Consider the following 25,464-nt stretch of genomic DNA (forward strand, 5'->3'; position numbering starts at 1 on the left):
CAGCCCCACTCACGGTGCTTCTCATGCTCCCCCTCCTCCTCATCCCCCTCCAGCTCGGCCTGGGTGATCCAGTCCATGTAGCCCCGCAGATCCTCCTCCAGCTGCTGCTTCTCCCGCAGCTTCTGGAAGTCTCCACGAGCCTTGGCTTTCTCTCTCTCCTTGGAGAATTCCCTGGGGAGGGGGGCACAGGTGTGAACCACCCCCCAAAAAAACGGGGGGACCCCAACTTGTGCCCCTCAGCCCCACTGCTGGCTCCTCACCCGCTCAGCACCCCCAGCACCAGGTTGAGGACGAAGAAGGAGCCGAAGATGACGAGGCTGACGAAGTAAATCCAGGGCAGCTCGTGGCCCATGGCGTCCTGCATCTGTGGGGGCAGGGTTGGGGGGATGGCTGGCTGGGGGGGACCCCAAATCCCTCCTCAGGTGGGGTCCCCCCCGAATCCCTCCTCAGGTGAGGCCAGTGACACCCAGCAGAGGTTTGGGGCTCTGCCCGGCCCTGGGGTGGTTTGGGGGCTCAGGGATGAGTGTGAGGATTTGGGGGGGCTCAGCGATGTGGGTGAGGATTTTGGGGGGCTCAGGGTGGGTGTGAGGATTTGGGGGGGCTCAGGGATGAGTGTGAGGATTTTGGGGGGCTCAGGGATGTGCGTGAGGATTTTGGGGGGCTCAGGAAGGAGTTATGAGGATTCTGGGGAGGATCAGGGATGTGTGTGAGGATTTTGGGGGGATCAGGGTGGGTGTGAGGACTTGGAGGGGGATCAGAGATTTGTGTGAGGATTCTGGGGGGCTCAGGAAGGGGTTGTGAGGATTCTGGGGGGCTCAGGGATTTGTGTGATGATTCTGGGGGGCTCAGCAATTTGTGTGAGGATTTGGGGGGGCTCAGCGATGTGTGTGAGGATTTGGGGGGCTCAGGGAGGTGTTATGAGGATTCTGGGGGTCTTGGGGGTCTCACCCAGTAGAGCACATCGGTCCAGCCCTCCAGTGGGGATGCAATAGATTTGGGGGGGCTCAGGGATTTGTGTGAGAATTTTGTGGGGCTCAGGGAGGTGTTGTGAGGATTTGGGGAGCTCAGGGTGGGTGTGAGAACTTGGAGAGGGGGATCAGAGATTTGTGTGAGGATTCTGGGGGGCTCAGGAAGGAGTTATGATGATTTGGGGGTCTCAGCAATGTGTGTGAGGATTCTGGGGGGATCAGGGTGGGTGTGAGAACTTGAAGGGGGATCAGAGATTTGTGTGAGGATTCTGGGGGGCTCAGGAAGGGATTGTGAGGATTCGGGGGGCTCAGCAATGTGTGTGAGGATTCTGGGGGGCTCAGAAAGGGGTTGTGAGGATTCTGGGGGGCTCAGCAATGTGTGTGAGGATTCTGGGGGGCTCAGGGATTTGTGTGAGGATTCTGGGGGATCAGAGATTTGTATGAGGATTCTGGGGGGGCTCAGAGTGGGTGTGATGATTTGGGGGGCTCAGCAATGTGTGTGAGGATTCTGGGGGGCTCAAAGATTTATGTGAGGATTCTGGGGGGCTCAGGGAGGGGTTGTGAGGATTCTGGGGGAACAGAGATTTGTGTGAGGATTCTGGGGGGCTCAAAGATTTATGTGAGGATTTGGGGGTCTCGGGGGTCTCACCCAGTAGAGCACGTCGGTCCAGCCCTCCAGTGGGGATGCACTGGATTTGGGGGGGCTCAGGGATTTGTGTGAGGATTTTGGGGGGATCAGGGTGGGTGTGAGAACTTGAATGGGGATCAGAGATTTGTGTGAGGATTTGGGGGGCTCAGGAAGTGTTTGTGAGGATTTGGGGGTCTCAGCAATGTGTGTGAGGATTTTGGGGGTCTCAGCAATGTGTGTGAGGATTCTGGGGGCTCAGCAATGTGTGTGAGGATTCTGGGGAGGATCAGGGATGTGAGTGAGGATTTGGGGGTCTCAGTGATTTATGTGAGGATTTTGGGGGGCTTGGGGGGTCTCACCCAGTAGAGCACATCAGTCCAGCCCTCCAGTAGGGATGCACTGGATTTGGGGGGGCTCAGGGATTTGTGTGAGAATTTTGTGGGGCTCAGGGAGGTGTTGTGAGGATTTGGGGAGCTCAGGGTGGGTGTGAGGACTTGGAGAGGGGGATCAGAGATTTGTGTGAGGATTCTGGGGGGCTCAGGAAGGAGTTATGATGATTTGGGGGTCTCAGCAATGTGTGTGAGGATTCTGGGGGGATCAGGGAGGGGTTGTGAGGATTTTGGGGGGCTCAGGGTGGGTGTGAGAACTTGAAGGGGGATCAGAGATTTGTGTGAGGATTCTGGGGGGCTCAGAAAGGGGTTGTGTGGATTCTGGGGGGCTCAGCAATGTGTGTGAGGATTCTGGGGGGCTCAGGGATTTGTGTGAGGATTCTGGGGGATCAGAGATTTGTATGAGGATTCTGGGGGGCTCAGGGTGGGTGTGATGATTTGGGGGGCTCAGCAATGTGTGTGAGGATTCTGGAGGGCTCAAAGATTTATGTGAGGATTCTGGGGGGCTCAGGGAGGGGTTGTGAGGATTTGGGGGGTTCAGGGATTTGTGTGAGGATTCTGGGGGGTTCAGGGATTTGTGTGAGGATTCTGGGGGATCAGAGATTTGTATGAGGATTCTGGGGGGCTCAGGAAGGGATTGTGATGATTTGGAGGGCTCAGCAATGTGTGTGAGGATTCTGGGGGGCTCAAAGATTTATGTGAGGATTCTGGGGAGCTCAGGAAGGGATTGTGAGGATTCTGGGGGAACAGAGATTTGTGTGAGGATTCTGGGGGGCTCAAAGATTTATGTGAGGATTCTGGGGGTCTCGGGGGTCTCACCCAGTAGAGCACGTCGGTCCAGCCCTCCATGGTGATGCACTGGAACACGGTGAGCATGGCGAAGAAGAAGTTGTCGAAGTTGGTGATGCCGCCGTTGGGCCCCTCCCAGCGGCCGCGGCACTCGGTGTTGTTCTGCAGGCAGGCGCGGCCGTGCCCCGAGAAGGCGCACGGAGAGGGGTCATCCTCCGACTCCAGGTCTGGGGACAGGCGACAGCGAGCCCTGGGGACAGCTCCCGGCAGGGCGCTGCCCTCCATCGGCTCCTGTGCCCACCGAGAGTTCCTGCCCTCGGGGGTGACTCTTGTCCCTGCTGAAATTCCTGTCCCTGCTGAAATTTCTGTCCCTGATGAAATTCCTGGGTGTCCTGGTGGGTGCTCAGGGGATTTGGGGGGGTCCTAGTGGGTTAAAGAACCCCAGGACCCTGCTGGGGGGTCCTGGTGGTGCTCAGGGGATTTGGGGGGGGGGTCTCACTGTGTTAAGGAGCTCAGAACCCTGCTGGGGTGTCCTGGTGGGTGTTCAGGGGATTTGGGGGGGGTCCCAGTGGGTTAAAGAACCCCAGGACCCTGCTGGGGGGTCCTGGTGGTGCTCAGGGGATTTGGGGGGGGGTCTCTGTGTTAAAGAACCCCAGAACCCTGCTGGGGTGTCCTAGAGGGATGCTCAGGGGATCTGGGGGGGTCCCAGTGCATTAAGGAACCCCAGAACCCTGCTGGGGGGGTGTGCTCATGGGATCTGGGGGGGTCTCAGTGCATTAAGGAACCCCAGAACCCTGCTGGGGGGGTGTGCTCATGGGATCTGGGGGGGTCTCAGTGGGTTAAGGAACCCCAGAACCCTGCTGGGGTGTCCTGGTGTGGTGCTCAGGGGATTTGGGGGGGGGTCCCAGTGGGTTAAGGAGCCCCAGAACCCTGCTGGGTGGTGCTCAGGGGATTTTTGGGGGGAGTCCCAGTGGGTTAAGGAACCCCAGAACCCTGCTGGGGTGTCCTGGTGGTGCTCAGGGGATTTGGGGGGGTCCCAGTGGGTTAAGGAGCCCCAGAACCCTGCTGGGGGGTCCTGGTGGTGCTCAGGGGATTTGGGGGGGGGGTCCCAGTGGGTTAAGGAACCCCAGAACTCTGTCGGGGTGTCCTGGTGTGGTGCTCAGGGGATTTGGGGGTGTCTCAGTGGGTTAAGGAACCCCAGAACCCTGCTGGGGTGTCCTGGGGGGTGCTCAGGGGATTTGGGGGGGTCCCAGTGCATTAAGGAACCCCAGAACCCTGCTGGGTGGTGCTCAGGGGATTTGGGGGGGGTCTCAGTGTGTTAAGGTACCCCAGAACCCTGCTGGGTGGTGCTCAGGGGATTTTTGGGGGGAGTCCCAGTGGGTTAAGGAACCCCAGGACCCTGCTGGGGTGTCCTGGTGTGGTGCTCAGGGGATTTGGGGGGGGTCCCAGTGGGTTAAGGAACCCCAGAACCCTGCTGGGTGGTGCTCAGGGGATTTTTGGGGGGAGTCCCAGTGGGTTAAGGAACCCCAGGACCTTGCTGGGGTGTCCTGGGGGGTGCTCAGGGGATTTGGGGGGGGGTCCCAGTGGGTTAAGGAGCCCCAGAACTCTGTCGGGGTGTCCTGGGTGATCCTCAGTGCTGGGGGCTCAGACCTCAGGAGTTTTAAAGGGGGGGGGGGGTCTCAGTGTGGGATCCCGGTCCCTGGGAGCACTGAGGGCCTCTGGGGGTGTCCCAGGGCTGGGGGGGACCCCTGGGGTGACCCCCCCGTGCCTACCAGAGCCGATGAAGAAGCAGGTCTTGTGCATGCGGCCGATGAAGAGCTCGAGGCCGATGATGGCGTAGATGATGATGACGAAGAGCACGAGCAGCGCGATGTGCAGCAGCGGCACCATGGCCTTCATGATGGAGTTGAGCACGATGTGAAGGCCTGGTGGGGGGCACGGGGGGGGGTCTTTAGGAAGCTGAGGGAGACCCCAAACCCCTCTGCTCCCAGCCCGAGGTCTCACTGGGGACGCCGGAGACGAGGCGCAGCGGGCGCAGCACGCGGAAGGCGCGCAGGGCCTTGACGTCGAAACCGCCTGGCTTGCCGCTCATGTGGTGGGCATCTCCTGGCTTGTGGGACACCTGCTCCAGGATGACACTGAACAGCCTGTGGGAACACCAGGGGGTCACAGAGCCCCGTCAGGCCCTCCCCCAGCTGTCCCCGTCCCCGGAGAGCCGCTGACCCCACGATGACGATGACGAAGTCCAGCAGGTTCCAGCCGTTGCGGATGTAGGCGCTGGGGTGCAGCACCAGCCCGTAGGCGATGATCTTCAGGAAGGTCTCCACCGTGAAGATGATGAGGAACACGTACTCCACCTGCTCCTGGGGGACATGGTGGGCAAGGGGGGGGTCAGGTCACTGCTCCAGGGGCTCACGGGGTCACACAGGGTCACCCAGTGTCCCCTGTCCCCTGTTGGGGACACCCTGACATCCCTCATGGCTCCACCGTGAAGATGATGAGGAACACGTGCTCCACCTGCTCCTGGGGGGCCATGGTGGGCAAGGGGGGGGTCCAGGGGCTCACGGGGTCACACAGGGTCACCCAGTGTCCCCTTCCCCTCTTGGGGACCCCCTGACACCCTGACCCCTTCTCCAGGACACCTGTGTCCCCTCACTGTCCCACCGTGAAGATGATGAGGAACACGTGCTCCACCTGCTCCAGGGGGGCCATGGTGGGCAAGGGGGGGGTCAGGTCACTGCTCCAGGGGCACACAGTGTCACACAGGGTCACCCAGTGTCCCCGTCCCCTGTTGGAGACACCCCGACACCCCTCATGGCTCCACCATGAAGATGATGAGGAACACGTGCTCCACCTGCTCCTGGGGGCCATGGTGGGCAAGGGGGGGGTCAGATCACTGCTCCAGGGGCTCACGGGGTCACACAGGGTCACCCAGTGTCCCCTTCCCCTGTTGGGGACACCCTGACATCCCTCATGGCTCCACCGTGCAGATGATGAGGAACACGTGCTCCACCTGCTCCTGGGGGGCCATGGTGGGCAAGGGGGGGTCAGGGGGGTCAGCACCTCCTGGTCCAGGGGCTCACAGGGTCACCCAGTGTCCCCTTCCTCTGTTGGGGACCCCCTGACACCCTGACCCCTTCTCCAGGACACCTCTGTCCCCTCACTGTCCCACCGTGAAGATGATGAGGAACACGTACTCCACCTGCTCCTGGGGGACATGGTGGGCAAGGGGGTGGTCAGGTCACTGCTCCAGGGGCTCACGGGGTCACACAGGGTCACCCAGTGTCCCCTGTCCCCTGTTGGGGACACCCTGACACCCCTCAAGGCTCCACCGTGAAGATGATGAGGAACACGTGCTCCACCTGCTCCTGGGGGACATGGTGGGCAAGGGGGGGTCAGGGGGGTCAGCACCTCCTGGTCCAGGGGCTCACAGGGTCACCCAGTGTCCCCTTCCCCTCTTGGGGACCCCCTGACACCCTGACCCCTTCTCCAGGACACCTCTGTCCCCTCACTGTCCCACCGTGAAGATGATGAGGAACACGTGCTCCACCTGCTCCAGGGGGGACATGGTGGGCAAGGGGGGGGGTCAGGTCACTGCTCCAGGGGCTCACGGGGTCACACAGGGTCACCCAGTGTCCCCTGTCCCCTGTTGGGGACACCCTGACATCCCTCATGGCTCCACCGTGAAGATGATGAGGAACACGTGCTCCACCTGCTCCTGGGGGGCATGGTGGGCAAGGGGGGGTCAGCACCTCCTGGTCCAGGGGCTCACGGGGTCACCCAGTGTCCCCTTCCCCTCTTGGGGACCCCCTGACACCCTGACCCCTTCTCCAGGACACCTCTGTCCCCTCACTGTCCCACCGTGAAGATGATGAGGAACACGTACTCCACCTGCTCCTGGGGGACATGGTGGGCAAGGGGGGGGTCAGGTCACTGATCCAGGGGCTCACGGGGTCACACAGGGTCACCCAGTGTCCCCTGTCCCCTGTTGGGGACACCCCGACACCCCTCATGGCTCCACCATGAAGATGATGAGGAACACGTGCTCCACCTGCTCCTGGGGGACATGGTGGGCAAGGGGGGGTCAGGGGGGTCAGCACCTCCTGCTCCAGGGGCACACGGGGTCACCCAGTGTCCCCTTCCCCTCTTGGGGACCCCCTGACACCCTGACCCCCTCTCCAGGAGGGTTTTTAAGGACACCTCTGTCCCCTCACTGCTCACAGTGTCCCCTTCCCCTTTTGGGGACACCCTGACCCCCAGACCCCCTCTCCAGGACACCTCTGTCCCCTCATTGCTCAGTGTCCCCTTCCCTGGGGACCAGGGACATTTGAGGACCCTCACTGACCCCTTCACCCCTCCCAGCCTCCCCTCCTCCCGAGGGATGACACAGGGATATTTGTCCCTTTTTGGGGACAAGAGACAAGGACCCCCTTGCATCCCCTTCCCCTTGGGGACAAGGACACCCGGGAACCCCCTCAGCCCTCCCAGTGTCCCCTTCCCCTGGCTACAAGGGACAGGAGCACTTTGGGACATGCACAAGTGACAGGGACACTTGGGGACACCCCTGACACCACCACCCCTTCCTTTGGAGCTCGATATTTGGGGTGTCCTGCCCCCTGTCGTCACCCTCGGGGTGACAAGGGACATTGGGCCCCCTCCAGCCCCCTCCCAGTGTCCCCTTTGTGGGTGACTGGGGCGGCTCAGCCGGGATTAGACCCGGCCCCGGCGGCAAAGCGGATTAAGGCAGCTGTGCCAGGGGACACGTGTGACATGGGGACACCCGTGACACGGGGACACTCCCCCCGGGTCCCCACAGCTCCTGTCACCCCGCGGTGCCACCCTCTGATACCCTCACCCCTGGGTCCCACAGCCCCTGTCACCCCAGGGTGTCACCCCCACCCTTGTGTCCCCACAGCCCCTGTCACCCCAGGGTGTCACCCCCACCCCCGGGTCCCACAGCCTCTGTCACTCCCGGTGCCACCCTCTGACCCCTCCCCAGGGTGTCACCCCCCCTCGGGTCCCCACAGCCCCTGTCACCCCACGGTGCCCCCCCCTTGTGTCCCCACAGCCCCTGTCACCCTGTGGTGCCACCCCTACCCTTGTGTCCCCACAGCCCCTGTCACCCTGTGGTGCCACCCCGGTGTCCCCACAGCCCCTGTCACCCCGCGGTGCCACCCCTACCCTTGTGTCCCCACAGCCCCTGTCACCCCAGGGTGTCACCCCCACCCCCGGGTCCCACAGCCTCTGTCACTCCCGGTGCCACCCTCTGACCCCTCCCCAGGGTGTCACCCCCCCTCGGGTCCCCACAGCCCCTGTCACCCTGTGGTGCCACCCCGGTGTCCCCACAGCCCCTGTCACCCCACGGTGCCACCCTCTGACCCCTCCCCAGGGTGTCCCCCCCACCCTCGTGTCCCCACAGCCCCTGTCACCCTGTGGTGACACCCCGGTGTCCCCACAGCCCCTGTCACCCCAGGGTGTCACCCCCACCCCCGGTGTCCCCACAGCCCCTGTCACCCCAGGGTGTCACCCCCACCCTTGTGTCCCCACAGCTCCTGTCACCCCGCGGTGCCACCCTCTGATACCCTCACCCCGGGGTCCCACAGTCTCTGTCACTCCAGGTGCCACCCTCTGACCCCTCCCCAGGTGCCACCCCCACCCCCGGGTCCCTACAGCCTCTGTCACCCCAGGGTGTCACCCCCACCCTCGTGTCCCCACAGCCCCTGTCACCCCGCGGTGCCACCCCTACCCTTGTGTCCCCACAGCCCCTGTCACCCCGCGGTGTCACCCCTACCCTCGTGTCCCCACAGCCCCTGTCACCCCACGGTGTCACCCCCACCCCCGAGTCCCACAGCCTCTGTCACTCCCGGTGCCACCCTCTGACCCCCTCCCCAGGTGCCACCCCCACCCCCGGGTCCCCACAGCCCCTGTCACCCCAGGGTGTACCCCCCACCCTCGTGTCCCAACAGCCCCTGTCACCCTGTGGTGCCACCCCTACCCTTGTGTCCCCACAGCCCCTGTCACCCCAGGGTGTCACCCCCACCCCCGGGTCCCACAGCCTCTGTCACTCCCGGTGCCACCCTCTGACCCCTCCCCAGGGTGTCACCCCCCCCCTCGGGTCCCCACAGCCCCTGTCACCCCACGGTGCCACCCTCTGACCCCTCCCCAGGGTGTCACCCCCCCTCGGGTCCCCACAGCCTCTGTCACTCCAGGTGCCACCCTCTGATCCCTCCCCAGGGTGTCACCCCCCCTCGGGTCCCCACAGCCCCTGTCACCCCGCGGTGCCACCCCTACCCTTGTGTCCCCACAGCCCCTGTCACCCTGTGGTGTCACCCCCACCCTTGTGTCCCCACAGCCCCTGTCACCCCAGGGTGTCACCCCCACCCTTGTGTCCCCACAGCTCCTGTCACCCCGCGGTGCCACCCTCTGATACCCTCACCCCGGGGTCCCACAGTCTCTGTCACCCCACGGTGCCACCCTCTGACCCCTCCCCAGGTGCCACCCCCACCCCCGGGTCCCTACAGCCTCTGTCACCCCAGGGTGTACCCCCCACCCTCGTGTCCCCACAGCCCCTGTCACCCCGCGGTGCCACCCCTATCCTTGTGTCCCCACAGCCCCTGTCACCCCAGGGTGTCACCCCGGTGTCCCCACAGCCCCTGTCACCCTAGGGTGTCACCCCCACCCCCGGGTCCCCACAGCCTCTGTCACTCCCGGTGCCACCCTCTGACCCCTCCCCAGGGTGTCACCCCCCCTCGGGTCCCCACAGCCCCTGTCACCCTGCGGTGCCACCCTCTGACCCCTCCCCAGGGTGTCACCCCCCCCTCGGGTCCCCACAGCCCCTGTCACCCTGCGGTGCCACCCCTACCCTTGTGTCCCCACAGCCCCTGTCACCCTGTGGTGCCACCCCGGTGTCCCCACAGCCCCTGTCACCCCAGGGTGTCACCCCCACCCCCGGGTCCAGCCTGTGGTGACCCCCCCCCTTTCCCAGCGCCCAGCTGGGAGCAGTGGAGCCCCCCGGGCAGTGGCGCCCCCTCCCCATTGCTGGGGTGGGTCTGGGGGCGCTCACCAGGTTGTGGTTGGAGGTGTTGGAGTCGTCCTCGGGGAAGGGGATGTAGACCCCCAGGGCCACGCAGTTGGCAAAGATGGTGGCGAGGATGAGGATGTCGAAGGGTCTGGGGGGATGTGGGGGGCACCGGGTGGGGGGGGGGGGCCGTCCCCAAGGCCCCCAGACCCCCCGAGCCCCCCCCCTCATTTTCCCTGCACGATTGGCAGCCCCCAGACCCCCCCAAACCCCCAGAACCCCCCTCCTCATTTCCACTCCATGATTGGCACCCCCAAACCCCCCAAACCCCCCGAGCCCCCCACTCACTTCCCCTGTATGATTGGCACCCCCAGATCCCCAGACCCCCTCCTCACTTCCACTCTACAACTGGCACCCCCAGACCCCCGAGCCCCCTCCTCACCTCCACCCCCCGATGCTGATGGCCCCCCCCAGACCCCCCTCCTCACTTCCACTCCACAACTGGCACCCCCAGACCCTTGAGCCCCCTCCTCACCTCCACCCCCGATGCTGATGGCCGCCCCCAGACCCCAGACCCCCCCAGACCCCTCCTCACTTCCACCCCCCGATGCTGATGGCCACCCACAGACCCCCCCAGACCCCCGAGCCCCCTCCTCACTTCCACTCCACGATGCTGATGGCCGCCCCCAGACCCCAGACCCCCGCAGACCCCCCCTCACTTCCACCCCCCGATGCTGATGGCCGCCCCCAGACCCCCCAGACCCCCCAGACCCCTCCTCACTTCCACTCCCCGATGCTGATGGCCGCCCCCAGACCCCAGACCCCCCCAGACCCCTCCTCACTTCCACCCCCCGATGCTGATGGCCGCCCACAGACCCCCCCAGACCCCCCAGCCCCCTCCTCACTTCCACCCACGATGCTGATGGCCGCCCCCAGACCCCAGACCCCCGAGCCCCCTCCTCACTTCCACCCCCCGATGCTGATGGCCGCCCCCAGATCCCCCCAGACCCCTCCTCACTTCCACTCCACGATGCTGATGGCCGCCCCCAGACCCCAGACCCCCCAGACCCCTCCTCACTTCCACCCCCGATGCTGATGGCCGCCCCCAGACCCTCCAGACGCCCCCAGACCCCTCCTCACTTCCACTCCACGATGCTGATGGCCGCCCACAGACCCCCCAGATCCCCGAGCCCCCCACTCACTTCCACTCCACAACTGGCACCCCCAGACCCCTGAGCCCCCTCCTCACTTCCACCCACGATGCTGATGGCCGCCCCCAGACCCCCCGAGCCCCCTCCTCACTTCCACCCCCCGATGCAGATGGCCGCCCCCAGACCCCCCAGACCCCCGAGCCCCCTCCTCACTTCCACCCCCCGATGCTGATGGCCGCCCCCAGACCCCCCCAGACCCCTCCTCACTTCCACTCCACGATGCTGATGGCCGCCCCCAGACCCCCGAGCCCCCTCCTCACTTCCACTCTCCGATGCTGATGGCTGCCCCCAGACCCCCCAGACCCCCGGACCCCTCCTCACTTCCACTCCACGATGCTGATGGCCGCCCCCAGATCCCAGACCCCCGGACCCCTCCTCACTTCCACCCCCCAATGCTGATGGCCGCCCCCAGACCCCCCAGACCCCCGAGCCCCCTCCTCACTTCCACCCCCGATGCTGATGGCCGCCCCCAGACCCCCCCAGACCCCTCCTCACTTCCACCCCCGATGTTGATGGCCGCCCCCAGACCCTCCAGACCCCCCCAGACCCCTCCTCACTTCCACCCCCCGATGCTGATGGCCGCCCCCAGACCCCCCAGATCCCCGAGCCCCCCACTCACTTCCACTCCACAACTGGCACCCCCAGACCCCTGAGCCCCCTCCTCACTTCCACCCCACGATGCTGATGGCCGCCCCCAGACCCCAGACCCCTCCAGACCCCTCCTCACTTCCACCCCCCGATGCTGATGGCCGCCCCCAGACCCCCCAGACCCCTCCTCACTTCCACTCCACGATGCTGATGGCCGCCCTGCGGATGGGGTTGTTGAGGCGGAGGCAGAAGAGGGCGCGGGGGGAGCGATGGACGCCCCCGGTGCCCCCCTGGCCCTTGTGCTTGGGGTGGGGGGGGCGGCGCTGCCGCTGCCCCGGGGGGGTCCCCGCGCCCGCCGCGCCCCCCCCGGGGCCGTCACCGGAGCCCCAGCCCAGGGGCTGCCCCATGGCCTCGGCCAAGGGGGACAGATCCTTGGGGGGCCCTGCGGAGGGGAACGGCTGGTCAAGGATGGGGAGAGACCCCCCCCCCCCAAACCGCTCCGGACCCCCCCAAACCGCCCCGGACACCCCCAGACCGCTCTGGATCCCGCAAACCTCTCCGGACCCCCCAAGACCGCTCCGGACCCCCCAAGACCGCTCCGGACACCCCCAAACCTCTCCGGACCCCCCCAAACCGCTCTCGACCCCCCCAAACCGCTCCGGACACCCCCAAACCTCTCCGGACACCCCCAGACCTTTCCGGACCCCCCCCCAAACCGCTCCGGACCCCTCCAAACCGCCCCGGACACCCCCAGACCGCTCCGGACCCCTCCAAACCGCTCTGGACCCCCCCAAACCTCTCCGGACCCGCCCCCAAACCTTCCAGGACACCCCCAACCCCTCCTGGACCCCCCGAAACCTTCCAGGACCCCCCCTAAACCTTCCAGAACCCACTCAAACCTTTCTGGACCCCCTCCCAAACCTTTCAGGAGCCCCCCAACCCCTCCTGGACCCCCTGAAACCTTCCTGGACCCCCCACCCTGAGACCCCCATCCCATAGACCAGGGACCCCCCCAAACCCTCAGGGATCCCCCCCAAACCCTCGGGAGCCCCCCAAACCCTCAAGGACCCCCCAAAACCTCAAGGACCCCCCCAAACCCTTCATGGACCCCCCCAAAACCTCAAGGACGTCCCCAAACCCTCAGGGATCCCCCCAAGACCTCAAGGACCGCCCCCAAAACCCTTCAGGGATCCCCCCAAAACCCTTCAGGGATCCCCCCCAAACCCCTCAGGGACCCCCCCAAACCCCTCAGGGATCCCCCCCAAACCTCAAGGACCCCCCCAAAACCCTTCAGGGACCCCCCAAGACCTCAAGGACCCCCCCAAACCCTCAGGGACCCCCCCAAGACCTCAAGGACCCCCCTAAACCCTTCAGGGACCCCCCCAAACCCTCGGGACCCCCCCAAACCCTCGGGACCCCCCAGACTCACCCTCTCCATTCTCCTCTGACTCTGACATGGTGGGGGAGGGGCTTAGGGGTAGTGGGGGGCACCTGGGGAGGGGTCCGGGAGGTTTTTGGGGTACCCTGGGGGGGTCCAAAGGAATTTCAGGGGGATTTGTGGGGTCTGTTGGGATTTGGGGTCATCGAGGGGATGGACTGGGGGGTTTGGGGGGGTTGGGGGAGGGGTCAGGGGGTGCTTGGGGGGGGTGGGGGGTTTAGGGGGTGTTTGAGGGGGTCGGGGGGTGTTTGGGGGGGGTGGGGGGTTTAGGGGGTGTTTGAGGGGGTCGAGGGGGTCCGAGGGTGTTGAAGGGGGGTCAGGGAGTGTTTGGGGGGGTGTTTTGGGGGTCAGGGGGTGTTTGGGGGGGGTGTTTTGGGGGGGTCGGAGGTATTGACGGGGGTCAGGGGGTGTTGAGGGGGGTCAGGGGGTGTTTGGGGGGGGTCAGGGGGTGTTTAGGGGGTCTTTAGGGGGGTCAGGGGGTGTTTGGGGGTCTTTAGGGGGGTCAGGGGGTGTTTGGGGAGGGTCAGGGGTCCGTGGGCAGCGGGCTCTGTCCCCGGCCTCCCCAGGGCTGGTCCCGGCTCGTCCCTGCCGGGATTAACGGGGATTACCGGGGGGGGGCGGGGGGGGCAGCGCTGGCCGCGTGGGCGGGAACACGGGGGGGGAGGGGACAGGAGAGGGGGAGGGGACAGGTGGGGGGGGAGGGGACAGGAGAGGGGTCGGGGACAGGTGGGGGGGGCGGGGACAGGTGAGAGGGGTTGGGGGAGGTGTGGTGACCAGGGGACAGGTGTGAGGGCTTGGGGACAGGAGCGGGGGCTGGGGACAGGTGTGAGGAGTCAGAGACAGGTGAGAGGGGTTGGGGACAGGTGAGAGGGTTGGGGACAGGTGAGAGGGTTGGGGACATGTGTGAGGGTCTGGGGAAAGGTGAGAGGGGTTGGGGACAGGTGAGAGGGTTGGGGACAGGTGTGAGGGGCTCAGGACAGGTGAGAGAGGCTGGGGAAAGGTGTGAGGGGCTGGGGACAGGAGCAGGGGTTTGGGGACAGGTGTGAGGGGCTGGGGACAGGTGAGAGGAGTCAGAGACAGGTGAGAGGGGTTGGGGACAGGTGAGAGGGTTGGGGACAGGTGAGAGGGGTTGGGGGAGGGTTGGGGACAGGTGAGAGGTGTTGGGGGACAGGAGCAGGGGTTTGGGGACAGGTGTGAGGGGCTGGGGACACGTGTGGGGGGACAGGACACAGGGCTCAGGGTGACACCCACGTGAGGGGACAGGTGTGAGGGGTTGGGGACAGGTGTGAGGGGTCGGGGATAGGTGTGAGGGGATAGGTTTGAGGGCTCGGGGTGACACTTATGTGAGGGGACAGGTGTGAGGGGTCAGGGACAGGTGTCAGGGGTTGGGGACAGGTGTGAGGGGTTGGGGACAGGTGTGAGGGGACAGGTTTGTGGGCTCGGGGTGACACCCATGTGAGGGGACAGGTGTGAGGGGTTGGGGACAGGTGTCTGGAGTCGGGGACAGGTGTGAGGGGACAGGTTTGAGGGCTCGGGGTCACACCCATGTGAGGGGACAGGTGTGGGGGGACAGGTGTGAGGGGTCAGGGACAGGTGTCAGGGGTCGGGGACAGCTGTGAGGGGTTGGGGACAGGTGTGAGGGCTCGGGGTGACACCCATGTGAGGGGACAGGTGTGGGGGCTGGTGACAGGTGTGGGGGGACAGGTGTGAGGGCTCGGAGTGACACCCACGTGAGGGGACAGAACAGGCGGGCGAGGGCCGCCCTGCCACCGTCGCTCCTGTCCGGTCCCTCGGTGTCACAGCGGCCTGGACAGGCGCCATTTCCCCCTCAGGCCCTGCAGGCCCCACTCGCACAAAATCACACAATTGCTCCTGTCAGGAAAAACCCTCAAAGCCATCGAGTCCCACCGTTCCTTCCTCACTGCCAAGGCCACCCCTAAACGTGTCCCCAGGTGTCACATCCTTCCCTCACACATTCCTGCCCCTCACAGGCTCCATTCCCCCACCGCCCTGACAGTCCCTGTCCCCCCTCAGCCGCCCCTCACACCCCACAGGCGGCACTTCCCGCTCTCCCACCCCTCACGGGCACCGTTTTCCCCTCAGACACCTGCTGGGTGCCATTCTTTCCCCTCACATTCCGAACAGGCTCCATCCCCTCACGGCTCCCGCCATTTTCCCGCGCTTTCCCGCCACACTCCAACGCCTACAACTCCCGTCATGCCCCGCCGCCGCCGCCTACAACTCCCGTCATGCCCCGCGGCCCCGCCAACACCGCCGCCTACAACTCCCATCGCACCTCGCGCGCGGCGCCCCGCCCCTTTCCCCTCACGTGAGCGGCGGCCGCGCGCTGTGTGAGGGGAGCCCCCCTCCGATCTCCCCAAATTTCCGCCCCCCCCCCCCCAAAATTTGGGGACCCCCTCGATCCCCCCGACCATGGAGGAGGTGGACAAGATCCTGATCCACTCCCTGCGGCAGGCGGGGACGTGAGTGGGGCGGGAACGGGAGGGTTTGGGTGGGGGGGGGCGGCACTGAGGAATTTGGGGGGGTTCTGTGAGGGGGGGGGCTGTGGGAGAGCAGAGCGACACCCCCAAGGAGGTTTGGGGGGACCCCGAGGAATTTGGGTGGGGGTCTCTGGGGAGGTTGTGGGGGTCCTGAGCGAATTAGTGGGGGGGGGGGGTCTGAGTGGATATTTGGGGGTCCCTGAGGGGGAGTTGGGGGGGAGCACGGGGCAGACCCTGCTTAACCCACGGGGCAATCCCTGAGGATTTTTGGGGGGCTGTTTTGGGGATTTTTGGGGGCGAGTTTTGGGGTTTGGGGGTGGCGGGGACACGAGCGCTTTTTATGAGTCTGGGGGCGACTGAAAATGGGGGTGACCCCGGGATTTGGGATTGCTGTACCCCCCGGCAAAGGGAGTGTCAGGATTTTGGGGAGGGGGCTGTCAGGAGTTTGGGGTCTGTGATGATTTTGGGGGGGCTCTGATGATTTGGGGGGGGGGCTGTCAGGGTCTGGGGGGGTCCCCACGGCCGTGCCCCCCACCAGAGCGGTGCCCCCCGAGGTTCAGAGCGTGCAGGACCTGAACCCGGAGCTGGGCTGGAGCTGTCAGGATTTTGGGGGTGCTATCAGAATTTTGGGGTCTGTGATAATTTTGGGGTTCTGTGATGATTTTGGGGCGCTGTGATGATTCTGGGGGTCCCCAGGGCGGTGCCCCCCGAGGTTCAGAGCGTGCGGGACCTGAGCCCGGGGCTGGGCTGGAGCTGTCAGGATTTTGGGGGGGCTATCAGAATTTTGGGGTCTGTGATAATTTTGGGGTTCTGTGATGATTTTGGGGCGCTGTGATGATTCTGGGGGTCCCCAGGGCGGTGCCCCCCGAGGTTCAGAGCGTGCGGGACCTGAGCCCGGGGCTGGGCTGGAGCTGTCAGGATTTTGGGGGGGCTATCAGAATTTTGGGGTCTGTGATAATTTTGGGGTCTGTGATGATTTTGGGGTTCTGTGATGATTTTGGGGTTCTGTGATGATTCTGGGGGTCCCCAGGGCGGTGCCCCCCGAGGTGCAGAGCGTGCGGGACCTGAGCCCGGGGCTGGGCTGGAGCTGTCAGGATTTTGGGGGTGCTATCAGAATTTTGGGGTCTGTGATAATTTTGGGGTTCTGTGATGATTTTGGGGGGTCCCCACGGCCATGTCCCCCCCTCTCAGGGCTGTACCCCCGGAGGTGCAGAGCGTGCGGGACCTGAGCCCCGAGCAGGGCTGGAACTGTCAGGATTTTGGGGGTGCTATCAGAATTTTGGGGGGGTCTGTGATAATTTTGGGGTTCTGTGATGATTCTGGGGATCCCCAGGGCGGTGCCCCCCGAGGTTCAGAGCGTGCAGGACCTGAACCCGGAGCTGGGCTGGAGGTTCAGGATTTTTGGGGGTGCTATCAGAATTCTGGGGTCTGTGATAATTTTGGGGTTCTGTGATGATTCTGGGGGTCCCCAGGGCGGTGCCCCCCGAGGTGCAGAGCGTGCAGGACCTGAGCCCGGGGCTGGGCTGGAGCTGTCAGGATTTTGGGGGGGCTATCAGGATTTTGGGGGGGCTGTCAGGATTTTGGGGGGGCTGTCAGGTCTGTGATGATTTTGGGGGGCTGTGACGATTTTGGGGTTCTGTGATGATTCTGGGGGTCCCCAGGGCGGTGCCCCCCGAGGTTCAGAGCGTGCGGGACCTGAGCCCGGGGCTGGGCTGGAGCTGTCAGGATTTTGGGGGTGCTATCCGAATTTTGGGGGGGCTGTGATAATTTTGGGGTTCTGTGATAATTTTGGAGTCTGTGATAATTTTGGGGTCTGTGATGATTTTGGGGTTCTGTGATGATTCTGGGGGTCCCCAGGGCGGTGCCCCCCGAGGTGCAGAGCGTGCGGGACCTGAGCCCGGAGCTGGTGGTGGAGGCGGCCGTGCGCTGCCTCCGCGCCGTTCGCCCCTCGCTCGGCGCCCCCCTGAGCCCCCTGCTGCCCCCCGGCATCTCCGCCCGCTTCCGCCTCGCCTCCGAGCTGGCCGCAGCCTGCCAGGTACCCCCGAACCCCCAAACACCCCGAAAACCCCCAAAAAACCCCAAAAAAAAACCCAAAACTGGGGGCTCCCCCACCTCGGCGCTCTCCCCCGGGAGCTGCGATTGATGGCGCCCAAACCTCGGCTGGGGGCTGGGGGTGGTTTTGGGGGTCTGGGGGTGTTTTGGGGGTCTGGGGGTTGTTTTTAATGACTTGGGGGTGGTTTTGGGGGTCTGGGGGTTGTTTTTAATGAGTTGGGGGTTGGATTTGGGGGGCTGGGGGGTGGTTTTGGGGGGTCTGGGGGTTGTTTTTAATGAGTTGGGGTTGGTTTTGGGGGGCTGGGGGTTGGATTTGGAGGGCTGGGGGTGTTTTGGGGGGTCTGGGGGTTGTTTTTAATGAGTTGGGGGTGGTTTTGGGGGTCTGGGGGTTGGATTTGGAGGGCTGGGGGTGTTTTGGGGGGTCTGGGGGTTGTTTTTAATGAGTTGGGGTTGGTTTTGGGGGGCTGGGGGTTGGATTTGGAGGGCTGGGGTGTTTTGGGGGGTCTGGGGTTGTTTTTAATGAGTTGGGGGTGGTTTTGGGGGGTCTGGGGGTTGTTTTTAATGAGTTGGGGGTTGGATTTGGGGGCTGGGGGGTGGTTTTGGAGGGGCTGGGGGTTGTTTTTAATGAGTTGGGGTTGGTTTTGGGGGGCTGGGGGTTGGATTTGGAGGGCTGGGGGTGTTTTGGGGGGTCTGGGGGTTGTTTTTAATGACTTGGGGGTGGTTTTGGGGGTCTGGGGGTTGTTTTTAATGAGTTGGGGGTTGGATTTGGGGGGCTGGGGTGTGGTTTTGGAGGGGCTGGGGGTTGTTTTTAATGAGTTGGGGTTGGTTTTGGGGGGCTGGGGGTTGGATTTGGAGGGCTGGGGGTGTTTTGGGGGGTCTGGGGGTTGTTTTTAATGAGTTGGGGTTGGTTTTGGGGGGCTGGGATTGGTTTTAATGAGTTGGGGTTGGTTTTGGGGGGCTGGGATTGGTTTTGGGGGGCTTGGGGTTGTTTGGAGGGGCTGTAGGGGCTGGGGGATTGAATTGTGGGGCTGGGTTTTGGGGGTCTGGGGTTGTTTTTAATGAGTTGGGGGTGGTTTTGGGGGTCTGGGGTTGTTTTTGATGAGTTGGGGTTGGTTTGGGGGGGCTGGGATTGGTTTTGGGGGCTTGGGGTTGTTTTGGGGGTCTGGGGTTGTTTTTAACGAGTTGGGAGAGTTTTTGGGGGGTCTTGGGGTTGGATTTGGGGGGTCTGGGGGTTGTTTTGAATGAGTTGGGGTTGGTTTTGGGGGGCTGGGGGTTGGTTTTGGGGGGCTGGGGGTTGTTTGAATGAGTTGGGGTTGGTTTTGGGGGGCTGGGGGTTGTTTTGGGGGGCTGGGGTTGTTATTAATGAGTTGGGCGTTGTTTTTAATGAGTTGGGGGTGGTTTTGGGGGGCTGGGATTGGTTTTGAGGGGCTTGGGGTTGTTTTGGGGGGTCTGGGGGTTGTTTTTGGGGGGCTTGGGGTGTTTGGAGGGGCTGTAGGGGCTGGGAGATTGAATTGTGGGGCTGGGTTTTGGGGTCTGAGGGTTGTTTTTAATAAGTTTGGGTTGATTTGGGGGGGGTCTGGGGTTGTTTTTAACGAGTTGGGGAATTTTTGGGAGGCTGGGGGTTGGTTTTGGTGATCTGGGGGTTGTTTTTCATGAGCTGGGGGTTGTTTTTGATGAGTTGGGGGTGGTTTTTAATGAGTTGGGGGTGGTTTTGGGCGTCTGGGGGTTGTTTTTAATGAGTTGGGGTTGGTTTTGGGGGGCTGGGATTGGTTTTGGGGGGGCTTGGGGTTGTTTTGGGGGTCTGGGGTTGTTTTTAATGAGTTGGGGGAGTTTTTGGGGGGTCTTGGTGTTGGATTTGGGGGGTCTGGGGGTTGTTTAATGAGTTGGGGGGTTTTGGGGGGTCTGGGAGTTGGATTTGGGGGTCTGGGGGTTGTTTAATGAGTTGGGGGTGGTTTTGGGGGGCTGGGGGTTATTTTTAATGAGGTGGGGTTGGTTTTGGGGGGCTGGGGGTTATTTTTAATGAGGTGGGGCTGGTTTTGGGGGGCTGGGATTGGTTTTGGGGGCTTGGGATTGTTTTGGGGGGTCTGGGGGTTGTTTTTGGGGGGCTTGGGGTTGTTTGGAGGGGGCTGTAGGGGCTGGGAGATTGAATGTGGGGCTGGGTTTTGGGGTCTGGGGGTTGTTTTTAATGAGTTGGGGGCGTTTTTGGGGGGCTGGGGGTTGGTTTTGGTGATCTGGGGGTTGTTTTTCATGAGCTGGGGGTGGTTTTGGGGTTGGTTTGGGGGTCTGGGGGTTGTTTTGAGTTGGGGGTGGTTTGGGGGTCTGGGGGTTGTTTTTCATGATTTGGGGGTGTTTTGGGGGGTCTGGGGTTGTTTTGAGGGGCTGTAGGAGCAGGGATTCAGTTTTGAGGGGCTGCATTTGGGGGGCGGGGAATTTACATCACCCAAACCTCCTTACCCACCCCAAACCACCAAATCCCCCTGGGAGCGTGTCCCCCACCAATTTTGGGGTGTCCCCACGCCTGTCCCCCCCTCAGGAGCTGGGATTTGGGGGTGACGTGGGCTACCAGACCTTCCTGTACAGCTCCGAGCACGACACGCGGCGCCTCCTCCTCTTCCTCGTGGAGAAACTGCCCCGGGATGAGGGCGAGCGTGGGGCCGAGCCCCCCGGTACGGCCCTGGGGGTCTCCTGGGGGGGGGTTTGGGGTCTCCTGGGGGGGTTTTTGGGGTGCCCTGGGGGGGTTTTGGGGTGTCCTGGGGGGCAGACACGCGGCGCCTCCTCCTCTTCCTCGTGGAGAAACTGCCCCGGGACGAGGGCGAGCGCGGGGCCGAGCCCCCCGGTACAGCCCTGGGGGTCTCCTGGGGGGGTTTTGGGGTGCCCTGGGGGGGTTTTGGGGTGCCTGGGGGGTTTTTGGGGTGCCCTGGGGGGGTTTTGGGGTCTCCTGGGGGGGTTTTGGGGTGCCCTGGGGGGCAGACACACGGCGCCTCCTCCTCTTCCTCGTGGAGAAACTGCCCCGGGATGAGGGCGAGCGCGGGGCCGAGCCCCCTGGTACGGCCCTGGGGGTCTCCTGGGGGGGTTTTGGGGTGCCCTGGGGGGTTTTTGGGGTGCCCTGGGGGGGTTTTGGGGTGCCCTGGGGGGCAGACATGCGGCACCTCCTCCTCTTCCTCGTGGAGAAGCTGCCCCGGGACGAGGGCGAGCGCGGGGCCGAGCCCCCCGGTACGGCCCTGGGGGTCTCCTGGGGGGGTTTTGGGGGTGCCCCTGGGGGTTTTGGGGTGCCCTGGGGGGGTTTTGGGGTGCCCTGGGGGGTTTTTGGGGTGCCCTGGGGGGGTTTTGGGGTGTCCTGGGGGGGCACGGATGGTGCAGGGACTCCAGAGCCCGGAGCCACTTCTGCTGCAGGTGCTGCTGGGGGGGGGGAAGAAAAGGGGGTCAGGCCTGGAGGGACTCCCTAAACAGCCTCCAAAAATCTCCAAAACAGCCCCCAAATATTCCCAAACAGACCCCCAAAAATCATCAGAACACCCCCCAAAAATAACCAAACAGCCCCCAAAAGAGCCCCCCAAAAATCCCCAAAACAGCCCCCAAAATGGCCCCAAAACAGCCCCAAAAATAACCAAACAACCCCCCAAAATCCCCCAAACCCCCCAAACCTGCCCCCAAAATCCCCAGAACAATCCCCAAAACAAGCCACAAAAATCCCCAAAACAGCCCCAAAAACCCCCAAAAATCACAAAACCAGCCCCAAAAAATTCCCAAAACCCCCCCAAATCCCCCAAAACAGCCCCCAAAAATCCCCAAAACAGTCCCCAAAAAATCCCCAAAATTCACAAAAAACAGCCCCAAAAAATCCCCAAAAACCCCCAAAACGGTCCCCAAAAATTCCCAAAACAGCCCCAAAATTCCCAAGCCAGCCCTCCAAAAATCCCCCAAAAATCCCCAAAAATCACAAAACCAGCTCCCAAAATCCCCAAAACAGTCCCCAAAAATCTCCAAAATTCCCAAAACCAGCCCCAAAAAATTCCCAAAACCCCCCAGAAATCCCCAAAAACCCCCAAAATGGCCCCCAAAAATTCCCAAAACAGCCCCAAAATTCCCAAACCAGCCCCCCAAAAACCCCCAAAAATCCCCAAAAATCACAAAAGCAGCCCCAAAAATCCCCCAAACCCCCCCAAAACCCCACAAAAATCCCCGAAACGGCCCCAAAAATTCCCAAAACAGCCCCAAAATTCCCAAACCAGCCCTCCAAAAATCCCCAAAAATCACAAAACAGCTCCCAAAATCCCCAAAACAGTCCCCCAAAAATCCCCAAAATTCACAAAAACAGCCCCAAAAATCCCCCAAATCCCCCCAAAACCCCACAAAAATCCCCGAAACGGCCCCAAAAATTCCCAAAACAGCCCAAAATTCCCAAACCAGCCCCCCAAAAACCCCGCAAAATCCCCAAAAATCACAAAAACAGCCCCAAAAATCCCCAAAACAGTCCCCAAAAATCCCCAAAATTCACAAAACAGCCCCAAAAAATCCCCAAAACCCCACAAAAATCCCCCAAAAACCCCCAAAACAGCCCCAAAATTCCCAAACCAGCCCCCCAAAAACCCCCAAAAATCACAAAACAGCCCTCAAAATCCCCAAAAATCACAAAACAGCCCTCAAAATCCCCAAAAATCCCCAAAAATCACAAAAACAGCCCCAAAAAATTCCCAAAACCCCCCCAAAAATCCAAAATGACCCCCAAAAATTCCCAAAACAGCCCCAAAATTCCCAAATCAGCCCTCCAAAAATCCCAAAAAATTACAAAAACAGCCCCCCAAATCCCCCAAACACCCCCCAAAACAGTCCCCAAAAATCACAAAAACAGCCCCCAAAAATTCCCAAAACCCCCCAAAAACCCCCAAAATGGCCCCCCAAAAATCCCCCAAAACAGCCCCAAAATTCCCAAACCACGCCCGCAAAAACCCCCAAAAATCACAAAAACAACCCCCCAAAACAGTCCCCAGAAATCCCCAAAATTCACAAAAACAGCCCCAAAAAATCCCCAAAACCCCCCAAAAACCCCCAAAACGGTCCCCAAAAATTTCCAAAAGAGCCCCAAAAAATTCCCAAACCACCCCTCCAAAAACCCCCAAAAATCCCCAAAAATCACAAAAACAGCCCCAAAAATCCCCAAAACAGTCCCCAAAAATCTCCAAAATTCCCAAAACCAGCCCCAAAAAATTCCCAAAACCCCACAAAAATCCCCAAAAACCCCCAAAACAGCCCCAAAATTCCCAAACCAGCCCTCCAAAAATCCCCAAAAATCACAAAAACAGCTCCCAAAAATCCCCAAAACAGTCCCCAAAAATCACAAAAACAGTCCCAAAAAATTCCCAAAACCCCCCAAAAATCCCCAAAAACCCCCAAAATGGCCCCCAAAAATTCCCAAATCAGCCCTCCAAAAATCCCAAAAAATTACAAAACAACAGCCCCCCAAATCCCCCAAACACCCCCCAAAACAGTCCCCAAAAATCACAAAAACAGCCCCCAAAAAATCCCCAAAACCCCCCAAAATGGCCCCCAAAAATTCCCAAAACAGCCCTAAAATTCCTAAATCAGCCCTCCAAAAACCCCCAAAAATTCCAAAAATTCCCAAAATCAGCCCCAAAAATCCCCAAAACAGTCCCCAAAAATCTCCAAAATTCCCAAAACCAGCCCCAAAAAATTCCCAAAACCCCACAAAAATCCCCCAAAACCCCCAAAACAGCCCCAAAATTCCCAAACCAGCCCTCCAAAAATCCCCAAAAATCACAAAAACAGCTCCCAAAATCCCCAAAACAGTCCCCAAAAATCACAAAAACAGCCCCCAAAACAGTCCCCAAAAATCCCCAAAAACCCCCAAAACGGCCCAAAAAATTCCCAAATCCCCCCAAAAAATCCCCAAACCCCCCCACCCCCCCCGTCTGTCCCCCAGGTAAATCGGGGGCGCTGCTCCGAGCCGTGGGCGCGCGGATCCGGGAGCACCTGGGGACCCCCTGGGTGCCCCCCCCGTGCCGCACCCCAAAACTGCAGCGGCTGCAGGTGAGCTGGGGGGGGGTCCCCCAAACCGGGGGGGGGGGTCATTAACTCGCTCATTAATGAGATCATTAATGAACTCCTTCATTAATAGGGCACCAGTCACCTGCGGCCTTTCGCTACCTGTGCCCTGGTCCTGCCCCAGAGTGGGGGAGCCCCAGGTGAGACTGGGGGGTCCCCAAATTTGGGGTGGGGGGGGGGTCCCCACATTTGGGGTGGGGGGGTCCCCACATTTGGGGTGGGGGGTCCTCAAATTTGGGGTGGGGGGGTCCTCACATTTGGGGTGGGGGGGGGGTCCTCAAATTTGGGGTGGGGGGGTCCCCAAATTTGGGGTGGGGAGTTCCCCAAATTGGGGATGGGGGGTCCCCACATTTGGGGTGGGGGGTCCCCAAATTTGGGGTGGGGGATCCCCAAATTTGGGGTGGGGGGGTCCTCACATTTGGGGTGGGGGGGTCCCCACATTTGGGGTGGGGGGGTCCTCACATTTGGGGTCGGGGGGTCCCCAGATTTGGGGTGGGGGGGGTCCCCAAATTTGGGGTGGGGGGGTCCCCAAATTTGGGGTGGGGGGTCCTCACATTTGGGGTGGGGGGGGGTCCCCAAATTTGGGGTGGGGGGGGTCCCCACATTTGGGGTGGGTGGTCCCCAAATTTGGGGTGGGGGGGGTCCCCAAATTTGGGGTGGGGGGGTCCCCACATTTGGGGTGGGTGGTCTCCAAATTTGGGGAGCTCTGTGGGAAACTTGGGGGGGGGTCACCCTAAGGGGGTGTCAAGATTTTTTTTGGGGGGGGGGGTGATGATTTGGGGGTCCTCATGATAATGCTGGGGGGGGTCCCCAAATTTGGGGGGGGTCACCCTAAGGGCGTGTCAGGATTTTTTGGGGGGGGGGGTGATGATTTGAGGGTCCTCGTGATAATACTGGGGGGGTCCCCAAATTTGGGGAGCTCCGTGGGAAATTTGGGGGTGTCAGGATTTTTTTTGGGGGGTGGTGATGATTTGGGGGTCCCCATGATAATACTGGGGGGGGGTCCCCAAATTTGGGGAGCTCCGTGGGAAATTTGGGCAGGGCATTCACCCTAAGGGGGTGTCAGGATATTTTGGGGGGGGGGGGTGATGATTTGGGGGTCCCCACAGTAATACTGGGGGGGTTTGGGAATGGGGGGGGTCCCCAAATTTGGGGAGCTCTGTGTGAAATTTGGGGGTGTCAGGATTTTTTTGGGCGGGGTGATGAATTTGGGGGTCCCCACCAGGGGGATTTTGGGGTGTCCTTTTGTGGGGGGTGGGTTCCTGCTCACCCCCCGCTGTCCCCCCCCAGAACTGCAGGAATATTTTGGGGCTGTGGCCCCCCCGGTGCCAGCCCAGCCCCCCCGTTCCTCGCAGACCCCCCCGGCCCTGCTGGAGACCCTCACGGCCCAGCTGAGCGCCCCCCACCACTGGGAGGCCGAGGGGGGGGGAACCCGCCTGCCCCCCCAGGTGAGACCCCCAGGGCGGGCTGGGGGTCCCCAGGACCTGGGGAGGGGGGGCTGGGGGTCCCCAGGAATTGGGAAGGGGTGTCCCAGGACTTGGGAGGGGGCTTGGAGTCCCCAGGAATTGGGGAGGAGGGGCTGGGGGTCCCCAGGAATTGGGGGGGGGGGCTGGGGGTCCCCCTTCTCTCACTGGCAGGAGTTTGAGGGGGTGGGGGTCCCCTCTGTAGTTGGGGGCTGGTTTGGGGATTGCATTGGGGGATTTTTGGGGCTATTTTGGGGATTTTTGGGGCTGGTTTGGGGGCTGTTTTGGGCGGTTGTTCTGGTGATTTTTGGGGCCTGTTTTATGGGTTGTTTGGGGGATTTTCGGGGGGCTGTTTT

The 25,464-nt window shown here is 62.4% G+C and overlaps 2 protein-coding genes across 2 annotated transcripts in view; one reads left to right on the plus strand and one right to left on the minus strand.

Annotated features, from left to right (window-relative positions):
• The window catches only part of LOC132322702 (voltage-dependent L-type calcium channel subunit alpha-1F-like), a 45,003-nt gene extending 31,955 nt beyond the window's left edge, over positions 1-13,048 (minus strand). Inside the window, 9 exon segments of the mRNA XM_059837403.1 lie at positions 14-171; positions 261-364; positions 2,805-3,001; positions 4,547-4,699; positions 4,779-4,921; positions 4,998-5,137; positions 9,838-9,943; positions 11,784-12,033; positions 13,021-13,048. Of these exon segments, the coding sequence (XP_059693386.1) occupies positions 14-171; positions 261-364; positions 2,805-3,001; positions 4,547-4,699; positions 4,779-4,921; positions 4,998-5,137; positions 9,838-9,943; positions 11,784-12,033; positions 13,021-13,048 (1,279 nt within the window).
• Positions 13,049-15,368: 2,320 nt separating this feature from the next.
• CCDC22 (coiled-coil domain containing 22) lies at positions 15,369-25,093 on the plus strand (the record flags this gene model as incomplete). Its single annotated transcript, XM_059837401.1, has 6 exons — positions 15,369-15,512; positions 17,388-17,565; positions 20,116-20,248; positions 23,524-23,630; positions 23,719-23,785; positions 24,936-25,093. Coding segments are annotated over exons 1-6 (693 nt in total), but the record flags the coding sequence as incomplete, so codon positions are not given.
• Between the last annotated feature and the right edge of the window lie 371 nt (positions 25,094-25,464).

The sequence above is a fragment of the Haemorhous mexicanus genome (assembly GCF_027477595.1).
Source record: "Haemorhous mexicanus isolate bHaeMex1 chromosome 35 unlocalized genomic scaffold, bHaeMex1.pri SUPER_35_unloc_1, whole genome shotgun sequence".
NCBI lineage: Eukaryota > Metazoa > Chordata > Aves > Passeriformes > Fringillidae > Haemorhous > Haemorhous mexicanus.